Source organism: Dicentrarchus labrax, unplaced genomic scaffold (assembly GCF_905237075.1).
Source record: "Dicentrarchus labrax unplaced genomic scaffold, dlabrax2021, whole genome shotgun sequence".
Taxonomy (NCBI): domain Eukaryota; kingdom Metazoa; phylum Chordata; class Actinopteri; family Moronidae; genus Dicentrarchus; species Dicentrarchus labrax.
Genome location: NW_026136714.1, coordinates 7,685,675 through 7,698,250, shown reverse-complemented (window position 1 = coordinate 7,698,250; position 12,576 = coordinate 7,685,675). Strand labels below are relative to the sequence as shown.

Here is a 12,576-nt window from a genome sequence, read left to right as displayed (position 1 = left end):
CAGGGGGCTGCTTGTATCAGTTAATATGTAAGAATGCTTACTATTGTGTGCCTTCATTGTACATATAGGTTGAGTAGGTGTTCAACGTTTAAATGTGTGTAATTTAACGTTCTAGACATGTAAGCAGACAGTGCCATTAGGACATTAACTGACTGGCAACTTGAAAAACTTATTTTTTACTAATTTTCTCAGTGTGAGAATTTGATATAGTTGTGGAATCTCACAAGTAAATTTTTTACTACAAACAAATAGAAGCTTTCTTAGTTCATAATGTGGCCGTCCACTTCTCTTTCAAGATTAATTATATCTGCATATCTGATGTTGTATTGATACCCTGTGGGCAGTGTAACTAATAGCAGTTATACTGTGTGTTATATTATAATTAATCACAGTGGTATTGTTTTCTGTTTTCTGTCTTTTCTATTCTTGAAACCACATAGACACCAAGTGTAAAGCGGTACAGCTTTCTAGTAAAGGACAAGAAATCTTTGTTACACCATAATGACTACAAACTCCACAACCAGTTATATTTGTTAGGAGACCTCGAACACTATTACAATCTTAATTTTACATTCATGCTCTTATTTCTATGCATTGCTGCAGATTTATTGGGTCTTTAATATAAATCCTTCTACCAAGCTTAACATTTATAAATCATATTAGAGACCCAGATCTTATTTTGTCTACTTTATATAGTCTTGTCCACATTTGTCATTTTTATTTTTGTGCACAAAAAAGTGTTTGTTACTTAAGGTTTTATTATTCTACATTTGAATGTTCTCCCTTTTAGTGTTTTGCATTGTTCTGCATTAACACACATCTTACGGTTATACACACATATCTGCAGATTTATTCATAGTAATTTTGGTTACGGATCCACCACAACTATTTCAGATCTGGGAGGCCAGTTTTTCCTACATGCAGGGTTACTTGTGGTCTTGGGAAGCCTGTAAAGTCATAAAGATTATCAGAACTGGACACACTGACTAAATATTGCACACCAATTAACACTGAGGAGAAAAAAAACCCTCATTACCTTTGTGTATGTGTATATATATTTAAGTCAGATACTCTGCTGCTACATGTTGTAATATTAACAATAATTATGGATATTTTACGTAATTTGATGAACGTGTAGGAACCCTGATTGCAATGTGACTCCGGACCTTAAACTGTATGAAGATAGAAAATGTAGAGTCAGATAAGATAAAAGCTGAAAACGTATGTGGACTATTGCTATATAATATAATCTAAAGCTAATTTGCAGAGACAGAATTGTATAGAGTATGTAACAATAGCGATAAAGACGTCCATGACTACTGCTATTGATAATAATAATAATAATAAACATGACATGGTGTACTAACCTTGACTGTATGGCTCTGATGTTGGGCCTGTATGTACAGCTTAATTGACCAAATATGTGTGTACACATACAAATAATATGAAGTTTTCATTGCTCTTAGACACACACCATAACACTTTACAGGAAAGATAGAAATAGACAGCTAAAAAGTAGGACAACAAAGCTGAACAAAGGTAGGTAAACATAAACATTGAACTATTATACAAGAAAGTAAAAAATGGGTGTAAATATAAATATAGTATGTAAAAAAACAACAATGACTAGTGCTACAATGGAAAGTTCTGCAAATTGTAAACAATACATAAATATTGAATGGATATAAAGTACACGTGGGTGTATGCATGTACACATGTCTATATACAGTAAATACAGTGTGCCGGATTTGTTTGACAGTGATGATAATGATTCAACCAATTAATTCACTTTCTTCAAAATGTAGGAAAAATATACTAAACGTAGTGTAGTTTGTCTGTTATCCTTAAGAAATGTACACTAATGCATTATGTCACACTGCAAACAGTGACCTGCATCATGAAGCAATTGTGACTGCCTTTCTTGTCACTTTTAGGACTGGTTTAACGATATAGTCAACACAGTACCGCCTCCGATCGCTTCCTTCACGTGGCAAGGGACCAAAGGTTCAAAGGTTTTCCTCAGAGCTTGTATAAATTCTTTGTATTTGTCAGATCAAATCCACAGAACGCCCAGCCATGTCCAAGAACACAGAGCCACAGACACACAGCAGTGAGTAGACTTGCACACACACAAAACAACTGAAGACTGTATTGAGGCTATAGATGAACTATAGATTCAATGTTTTATTCTTACAGGACAAACAATAGCAAAAGAATTTACTGTAAAAACCCTAAACTTCCGCACAGAAACATACGTACAGACGTGCATTTTGATAATGTGGTTTAGTCATAATGATATTTTGTTGCATTTCAAAATCAGAGCTGCAGTTACAATAGGACATGTTGGCATATTTCTATTGTTCCTGCTCCAATGTCTCCTGTTGAATCAGAGCTGGTGAAAGAATATGCACAATGTCTCATTAACAGCTTTTAGTCATTCTCAGCTGTTAGCTTAAAGAAGAAAACTGTCTGACAGGTCTCTGCACAGTAAAAACGGGAAGAAAAGAAATTAAAAAGATGTGCAGGAGTATGACGGCTAATTCCAACAAGGTAATTTATTTGTACACTGACATGCTGTTGGTGCTGCGAGGAAAACAATTCGTGAAAGCAATAGTTGTTACAAATAAACTACTGTTGCTACTGCTATTATCCAAAAATGAAAGATTAAAAAAAAAGCAATACCTGAAGCTATTATCCACAACAGTTCAGGGCTCGTCAGTGTTTGCTGTTTTGTTTTCCAGAGGCTCGATTTTGAATGCAGCAGTAGGAAACTATATGAAATACCCCCCTTAAAAATGACAGCACACATTCAGGCATCATTTGCAATGCTGCAGTAATCACAATCAAAACTCACAAAGTCAACATTGTAAGAGATTGGTAAAGCCTGCAGTGGTTATCTCTCTATTGCACATTCTCGCTTTTATTGTCTGTTGTACTAGTGTCATGGGTATGAACAAAATTCTGCCCCTGCTGATTGGATGCAATAACAATTCACATAGTCAAAAAAACTGTGATGTTGTAACCTCAGCTCAGCGTGGGGCTCCATATTGAACCCAGATGATTTGTTTTTGCTAATCACGTAACTCTCATATATATTTTACAATCTCCATTATGTGTGGAGATATGAGGTAATGAAAGGGAATTGGTTATTGGATAACGGATAAGACAGTAGATAGTGCCATTCACAGTGCACGACCCCAGTGAGCCATGAGTTCACACAAGCAGGAGCTGTTACAGTACATAATGTTTCCTATCACAGAAGAGATGTTTTTCCCTTTAAGCCATTTTTTAATCACTTGTATAGTTTGACAGCTGAAAAAAATACATCTGCAGTGGTGTAAGGAACCAGAAAAGGATATGTACTGTAGAATGTGTGAAAGTGTGACATGGGCTGTATGTTTATAACATAGTGGTCTAAAAAAAAATTTGATTAGATACAACTGCTAAAGACCTTTCTTGATTTGTGTTGATATTAGCAGGTCACATGTTGGCAGTGCTGCAAAGACAACTAATTGCTAACAAATCGTTTTCTGTGGGTTTTTACATCACTTTCTCATTCACACTTGTTCAAAGTTCTAGTTATAAATGTTTCACAGCACCACACCTAGTGTCTATGCATGACTGTGGGGGGGGTGAATAAGAAAAAGTGAGAGGTGGAAAAGGTGTGGGGCCAAGAGTTCAGCCGCTGCTGAAGTTCTATTATAAAATATCTCACAGATTGTAGAGTGTACTTTAATCAGAAATCAGATCCTCCTTTCTTCTCCTCTCCTCTCCTCTCTCCTCTCTTAGTATCCAGCAGGCAGCGCTGTCCGCAGGCCAATGGGCTGGAGAACCTGGCACCTTTGGTGAGTTCTGTGGAGGAAACTCCTGATCCCATCCCCACCACCATCAAGGGAACTATTCCAGCCTGGATCAATGGGAGCTTCCTGAGGAATGGTCCTGGGAAGTTTGAATTTGGGAAAGACAGGTATTAGAGATATACCATGGAAAAAAAAACATGGCCAAATTTATACAAAACATAAATTATTTAAATTACTTTAAGTGAGCTTAATGGGCATGACAAAGGCATTTACAAAAAAAGAAAAGAAAAAGCATGTGATCTGTACCTGTATCTGTGTATCTATACTTTTAACAGGTTTGTTCAGCATATACAGTTTTCAGATATTCAGTGAATTATCTTAAGAGGCAGCAGGGGTATTCAAATCATGTAGTTTAAGTTAGCACATACTGAGCACAAAAGGGGTTATTTCTCCTTCACCCAAATTCTCAATTCAATCACTCCATCTAGTTTGTCTTACACCAATAACCTTCTGCGAAATCAACTTTTTTTTCTCACTCAGATACACCCACTGGTTTGACGGCATGGCCATGATGCACCGGTTCCACATCTGCAATGGCAATGTCACTTACAGTAGTCGATTCCTGCAAAGTGACTCATATGTCCGCAACTCAGAGAAGAACCGCATTGTTGTTTCAGAGTTCGGGACATTAGCCATGCCTGATCCCTGCAAGAACATCTTTGCACGCTTCTTTTCACGCTTTCAGATTCCTAGTATGTGTGTCCTCTTTACATATTGCATATTCCCATGTGTAATCTGATTCAGTGCAGCATAATGTATCCCCAGCAGTGCCAAATGCATTATTAAAATATTCAGTTTATTTGTGCATATAGGTAACAAGGTAGATCACTAGAGCAAAAGTCAAACAAATAGGAAAAAAAATCTTCAATGCTCATGTCCTTGACTGTATGTGCTGTATTGTATGTTGCTTTTCTGGCCTAATGAAAGCTGGTGTTACATAATATTGTTTTTATTGAGGTAAAGGGAACACAAGTCAATATGTGTGTGTGTGTGTGTGTGTGTGTGTAATTGTCTGTGAGGGAAATAATCATGACATAAAGCTTCTGAAAAACTAGGGGGAAAAAAATTTGATGGAAATAGTCATTTTATCTGTGAGAAGAGTTATATTTAATATATTCCTGACACCTGTATGTGTGAACAGAGGCCACAGATAACGCCAGTGTAAACTTTGTCAAGTACAAGGGAGACTATTATGTCAGCACGGAAACCAACTACATGAGAAGAGTGGATCCACAGAGCCTGGAGACAAAGGAGAAGGTGAGTCAGTGTAACAAATATAAAAGTCTCTTTTGAATGCTAATGCTGATCAGCAGTCAAGATGGGTGACTGTTAATGATGATGATGACAACAACACAAATGTTGACCATTTAAGGTGGACTGGAGTCAATACATTGCTGTCAACTCGGCTACAGCTCACCCACACTATGACCGCGAGGGGGCCACGTACAACATGGGCAACTCCTACGGCAAAAGTGGTAACCTTCCTTCACTCCTTGCCTCCTTGCTTCTCACCTGTCTACCTACCTAAGCATATATATATATATATATAACCATACATCTTTATTTGTGTACCCTTATGTGATCCTGAAAAAAGTACTCTACAACAGCATTTGTTTTTGGGCCTCCTTAGGTTTCTTCTACAACATAATCCGTGTACCTCCTCCTGAGGAGAAGGCAGAAGCACAGGATTCTGCAGACCTGAATGGAGCTAAAGTGATCTGCTCCATCCGTGCAGCTGAACCCAGGAAACCTTCCTATTATCACAGCTTTGGTGAGACACACACTACAGGATAACAAATAGGCTGCAGATTCTTTAAGTAGTCTGCATGCTGGATGTATGCTGATGTGAAATTAATGAATTCTATAAGAGATTTTGTTTTTTTCCTGCAGTGACGGGGTGAGTCTACTTCACTGAAAGAGAGCGTCACAGTTTTTTTCTGCTCTTATTAATTACTAATTTCAATTCTAGTCACGTCCTGCTTCTTTTTGTCAATCACAGCTCCTTTGTTTTTCTATTCAGCTCTCACTATCTCTCTCTGTCTATAACTCTGCCGCTGACTCACACACAAAAGTACACACTTTCTCTTATATTCTGTAAAAATATAAAATCTGTTTAAAAGAAACACAATGAACTTGTTTTACTGTAGTTTCGTCCATGACTTAACTCTGAGATATTCAGTACCAAGATCATTTGTGTAATGATGTTTTGTTGTTTGTTTTTAAATCAGTTTTACTGCTATATGTCTACATTTCAGTCAGAGACACTTGATCATTTATAGCAAATGGTTATAATGTTAGATTTGATGGAATAGACTCCGCTTTTTAAGGGAGCTCTTAAAAATATAGTTACCCCAGCAGAGTCCTTGTTTCCGATGGGAGAACTAATCCCCCTAATAAACAAATACATGAATATTAGATCTTAGTAAAGTCAACAGTATCAAAAGCTTAGCATATAATGTGGAGGTTGGGGGGTTTAGGGAGCTGGAACAGCACCTCCATTAGCATATCAGCAGGGTAAAAGTGAGAAAAGTCAGGTTATAATGGCCACACAGTACATCTGTATGATGTCACATACAACACAACATGTAGTGGATGTTACTACTCAGCTGATAGCCAAGCAGTTGATGAAGAAGGCATTGATAATGATGCATGAAGCTGATGCCTATCAGGAAATGCAAACACAACAACACATTTTTGCTCCATTTGGTTTTCATACTGCACCAGTCCCCTGATTACATCTCAGTTTATCTTATCTGCAGACCACCCTTGCACTGCCAGACTGTCTGGCACCAAGAAATCACACAAGTGATGGAACATTGTACCAGTATACAAGGAACCACATAATTACTTCTGTCAGTAGAGTTACAGTAGACAGGGGGATATGTTTAGCCCCTATTTCACGTGTTTATCTGATAGCACAATATTTTTGTCTCATGTGTCAGGAAAGGTTAGTAATGAGGCAAGAAAGATTTACTTTGCAAATGACTGGCCAAAAGCAGAGTAGCAGTGGATGCGGCCTCCTACAAAAAGGCAGGTAACTTCAGAAAAAGGGTCTCATGGCATTTTTACAAAACCCAGCATTACTGATTCAAAATAAACAACATGGGGCTTACTTACGTCACTCATTTTCAGTTTATATATGGACATAAATGCTTTACTATTTTTTATCACAAATTTGGTTCACACCTAATTCACAGCTGAAATCATGTTGACAGTTAACACAGCCTTGCAATAATTATATGATCCATTTGATGTATGTTTATGAAAATATTTATGAGGCATATCAGTGGGGGCATTGCAAAAACCGATGGGCTCTGTCATGAAAGTATACAGAATCAGAAGAACTGCGCTGATGTGTTACGCTCTCTGTCTGTAACCAAATTGAAATGTATTATCCCACCATGACACAGCAGGTCTATAGTATACAAGCTTAAAAATATGAATTATTATGATGAAATATGATGAATAAGCTGTGTCAATCTTTTTTTTTATGCATACATTTCCTCTTGTGTGTGCAGTCATGTCGGAGAACTACATTGTGTTCATTGAGCAACCACTCAAGCTGGACCTGCTGAAGTTCATGCTGTACAGAATCCAGGGAAAGAGCTTTCATAAAATCATGACCTGGGAGCCTCAGAATGAAACCATCTTCCACTTGGTCAATAGGCACACCGGCAAGGTGGGTTAAAATTAGTTTACTGCACAGCAGCGGACTTCATGCAAAGTGTGAAGTAGGAAACACACACCCATTTGCTGAATAGTCAGAACAAAAAAGGAAAACTGCAAGCTAATCTCTTCACGCATGATGAAGTTTTTTCCTTATTTATTTTGATGAAGTCACACTCTGATGGTGTAGCCTTTTCTCATACATTGTTACTCTCAATTTTCTCATCTCATTACACAGCATACCCATTAAGCATACAATATCAAACTTTCATAATGTGAAGGTGCAACACAATAACAGCAGTGCCAGTGAAGGCTCTTGTGCTCAAATGTGAAAACCAACACAGAAACTCTTTGTTTGCCCAAAGCCCTTTCCAACCCTCTATTATTTTTTTGATTGGTTGCTGTGGCTGGTCCAACAGGAGAGTGAGGTGAGGTACCGTGCAGCACCCATGTTCACACTGCATCAGATCAATGCTTTTGAAGACAATGGGTTCTTGGTTATGGACATGTGCTGTGGGGACGACGGTGAGGTCATTGGAGACTTCACACTGGAGAACATCCGCAGAGGCTTGGGAGAGGAAATGGACAAGGTGAATGCATGACTGGGAATCGTACTATAACACACACACTCAAAAATGCATAATAGTACAGAACATAATAGTTCATTAATTTGTTGACAGTTAGCAGCTCAGATTGAAGTATTGGCTTTTACTGAACTATTTCAACAGGAGTGATTTTTACATAATAGTGTTTCTGTTTCCACCAGTGTTCAGGTAGTTTGCATTTTTTACATTACCATCAACTCATCCATTCATCCACCCAATTTCTTCTTTCTTTAAACAATGTCCACAAAACATGAAGGTGAAACATGCATGAGCAAGAATTTAGAGAGGTTTTTGTGGTTCTGTATGTAAAGACCATCTTTTTACACCAAGGTCATCTATCATTAGCAAAAGGCAGAGGTAGATGAAATGTATCTGATACTCATTTATTTTACTTTTTCTTTTCACTCATAAATTGATAAATTTTTTATTTAAAATGTGGTGAAGTGTGTGATTTAAAGCAAAAAAAAAGTTTCAAATTAAAATGCCTCCAAACAATGTAAATAGCAGCACCATTTTGTGTCAGTATTTTGTATCTGTGTGGGTCTGATTGTTCCTGAGGTTGCACTGCATCTTTCAGTCAGGAGCCACACTCACAATTTTTCATGGCTGTCTGATTTCTTTTGGCAGTTTTACAACTCGTTGTGCAGAAACCTCCCAAGGAGATACGTCCTACCCCTGAATGTGGATGAACAAACTCCTTTGGACCAAAACCTTGTCACTCTGCATAACTATAAAGCCACTGCAAAGAAGACAAAACCACGAGAGGTAGAATTAAACTGAGTGCAGTACACTCCTTCTGTAAAGTAATGAGTTTAACTGTACATTACACTTGCTCTGGTTTTCCTGGAATCAAGTAAAGAATGAGACCTATAATCATGATGAATACAGCAAATTCACTCCCACACACTCTCAATTATTCAACATGATGAGACACTGAAGGTACTTTCTGCAAGATAGTAATTTCATGACTTACAGCAGATAAAAATGATGTCAAAATGAGTCCACCTTGCTGTTCAAGACTAAAAGGTTGAAAGAAAGGTTGATGCTTCAGTTGTCATGACTACCTGACTGACACTGTCCTGTGATATAACAGCTAAAAACAGCAGTGAAAGTGCTTTGTAATTGAAATTGAAGGTACATATATTTTTAAAGCAAAATTAAAGAAATCGATTTATTCTTAACTAAAGTTTGAAATGCACACCTAGGACCTTGTGCAGGTATCCATTTACCTGTTTTAGAGAATAATGCAGTGTTGATTCAAGCCCTCACAGCATAACAGTGTACAGTAAATCAGGTCTTTTGGTTTGCATTAACTGGGCCAACTTCTGGGCTAAAATGTAAAAGTTGCACTGATCTAACAAAAACCCTGACTTTCTCCTGTGACCCCACAGGTTTACATGACCCATGAGGAACTTCACGACGACGAGCTGCTGCAGTACGGTGGCCTTGAGTTCCCTCAGATCAACTACGACCAGTACAATGGAAGACCTTACCGCTACTTCTACTCCTGTGGCTTTGGACATGTCTTCAGTGACTCCCTGCTCAAGATGGATGTCCACACCAAGGAGCTTAAGGTCTCTATCAATCAAAGACTTCTTAAGGAGACCTCATTGTTAACTGGGCCGAGTATTATCACATCAAAGTTATTTCTCTATCACTGAGGGCAGCAGGTTGGGAGTTGGGCTTTATAACATGAAACAGCTCAGAGTGAAGGGGATATTTATGTAATCTTCTCTGTCTAGGTGTGGCGTTACCCTGGCTTGTACCCGTCTGAGCCTGTCTTTGTTGCTTCGCCCAAAGCTACTGAGGAAGATGACGGAGTGGTCTTGTCAGTCATCATCACACCCAGGGAAGTAAGTTAACAACTACCAAAAAAACCACAAAAACAATTTTCTAGAGCAGCCACAGACATTGTTAACTTCAACAGTGACCACATTACTGTGACTGATATTCACATTAAATTGTTACAGTGTACTTTTACTCTATACTGTGAGAAATAAAAAGAACAAAGATACATAACCACAGTCAGTCATACAGCATTGTATATAAAATTTTTATGTGACACGTGCATATATATGCACCAATTTACTGGCTGAACACCTGTATTGGGCCAATATTTGCATTGTTGACTGACATCTGCAAATAAGAAGGCACTCACCGATATCACCTGTCGATGTTTATCTGTTGTGCCATATATATATATTGTGCGCAATGTATATATATATATATATATATATATATATATATATATATATATATATATATATATATATATATGTTCTATGCATGGACAATACCAATGGTTTGGTACTTTCACTATCATTATTGTGATAAGGGTAACCTTGTTCTTTACATAACATATTTAATCTCCTCTGTTTCTGTTTCCAGGAGAAAAGTACTTTCCTGCTTGTTCTGGATGCCAAGACCTTCACTGAGCTGGGCAGAGCAGAGGTCCCTGTCAATATCCCATACGGGACACATGGTGTGTTTAACGAGATGGGCTAGATGTGCCTCTGATTGCAGCTCTGTGGCAAATTGCTGAAATCGAACCAGCAACCAGCTACAGAAAAGTTATCTCTGTTAATGTCATTGCCTGTAAAATTCCTGAACAGTAAAAGAAAGAAGAAAAGAAAGAAGAGCTGCATAAAAACTGCAGACTCATGTTATATGTTTGTGCCTCCTTGATAAGAATAGGTACATGTCCTCTCTGTGTGCTGCCATTATAGTCAGAAAGATGACAATCCCAAAGACAGAAAACCCAGCATGGCATCAGCACACTGATAAAGTTTGTCCTCTGTGTGTTCTTATGTGCTCTTGAAAGATTTTGAAACAGCCTTTAGACAACAGCAATGTGGATGTTGCTTACTTGGAAGGACTAATAATTCATGTGGAAAACATTTTGAATAAAAAAAACCCAACAACATGAAAGGCAATACTCACATTAAAATAAAATCCATTTCCCCTTTTTTCTGTTTAAACCCATAGTGTTTTTGCATCATCACACCACTGGAAACGCTATACTCCCAGTGAGAACAGAGCAGCACTTAGGATACATAAAAATGCATCAGAGGAAATTCAATTTCTGTCAAAGTAATGTGATAGAAATGGACAACGTCTGAAATGCTTGGAAAACAAATGGATCTAACTGGTCGATAGCCTCCAGAGAGTCTAGCAGAGGTCACATCACAAATGTAGAGCTGTTTATACGTTCAAAACAACCCAAAACAAAGTTGACATACACATAAACACTGACATGCAGGACCTTGTGTGGAACAAGAGTAGCTTGTTGTTTCATTTTGCTGAACTGTGAGTTGAACAGAACAGTGTAAAATAAAGCATACAAGCCCTACCCAGAATGTGAAGTAGCCTACAGCTTCACTTGTCACTCCACTATCTCCACAATTGACTTTACTGATGCTTATTTCATTGGCTATTTTCCCTCTCACATTGATTCGAACGGATTGATTTGAACTGACTCCGGGCTCTGCACCTGATACAGGCACCATGGCTGTGTGAAAGCTGAGAGGTTTCGAAAATATTATGACCCATATATTTTTTGCTTTTTTTAATATTTCAGAATTGACTTTCAGTCAAGAGTTACAGTTACAGAAGTTTTAAAGATATTTTGCAACAGCAAGCTCCAACTTTCAATAATTTATGACTGTACAGTACACACAGGCAGAGGTTTCATCTTTAGCTTCTCTTGTTACACTGAACTGAATAAATCAGGAGGGAACAGAGCTATACAGTTCTGTTTAATTTAATCAAATTCTGGGAATTAACAACACTTATGTTTTTGTCATGTTCTGCTCAACTCAGGCTGTGTCTCCTAATAAGCATGCTGTACAGGTCTCTCAAGATACACATTAATTAGCCCATAATTCCTAATCTAATCAGTCATGCTTAACCTCTGTGTGTGCTTGCATGTGTGTCCTTGTGTGTGCATGCACAATACTATATGCTCAGGTTCATTAGTACTCTCTCCAACAAGTATGCAGCAGAGAGAGATACAGCGACCTTTGCCCTCAGATAAATCGCAAGCTAAATTTTGTGTTTGCAAAGCTGCTAGGCAAAGCAAATCCTTATCAATGTCAACATCCTTTTAAATTAAATATTATTGGATAAAACATAAAACAAGAGGATCAATGGTTCATTCAAGGTGTTATTTTAGATAGTTAACACTAAATGTGTCGGATTCACCTGGGTCTAGTTTGAATGAAGATCAAACTACAGTCGTTTTAAAAACCCACTCACTTGTGCAGGCACCTATACACACTGTAACACACATAAACTGGCATACACAACATTTGTATGCAAGTTTGTCTGCCCTGCTTTCAAGGTGATATTTCACCCATGAGAGTAAGCATGAGCTAGCTCTCATGGGTGAAATCCCCAATCCACTGCTGTCTCACTAAGCACAAGTTATTGCACAGAGTCTTAACTTT

At 37.9% G+C, this 12,576-nt stretch overlaps 1 protein-coding gene across 3 annotated transcripts; it reads left to right on the top strand.

The window, feature by feature from the left end:
• The first annotated feature begins 2,045 nt into the window (after positions 1-2,045).
• Positions 2,046-11,097, top strand: bco2l (beta-carotene 15, 15-dioxygenase 2, like). Of its 3 annotated transcripts, none has more exons than XM_051423285.1 (12): positions 2,046-2,110; positions 3,790-3,967; positions 4,341-4,552; positions 5,002-5,117; positions 5,233-5,335; positions 5,491-5,631; positions 7,379-7,539; positions 7,946-8,116; positions 8,759-8,896; positions 9,523-9,705; positions 9,874-9,984; positions 10,520-11,097. In XM_051423285.1, the coding sequence occupies exons 1-12, from the start codon at positions 2,077-2,079 to the stop codon at positions 10,634-10,636; spliced, it is 1,665 nt and encodes a 554-aa protein (XP_051279245.1). In that variant the 5' UTR covers positions 2,046-2,076; the 3' UTR covers positions 10,637-11,097. The 3 variants fall into 3 exon arrangements, with proteins under 3 accessions (XP_051279245.1, XP_051279246.1, XP_051279244.1); XM_051423286.1 differs by having other exon boundaries at positions 2,072-2,110; positions 3,790-3,845; XM_051423284.1 differs by having other exon boundaries at positions 2,074-2,110; positions 3,748-3,967.
• The last annotated feature ends 1,479 nt before the right edge of the window (positions 11,098-12,576 follow it).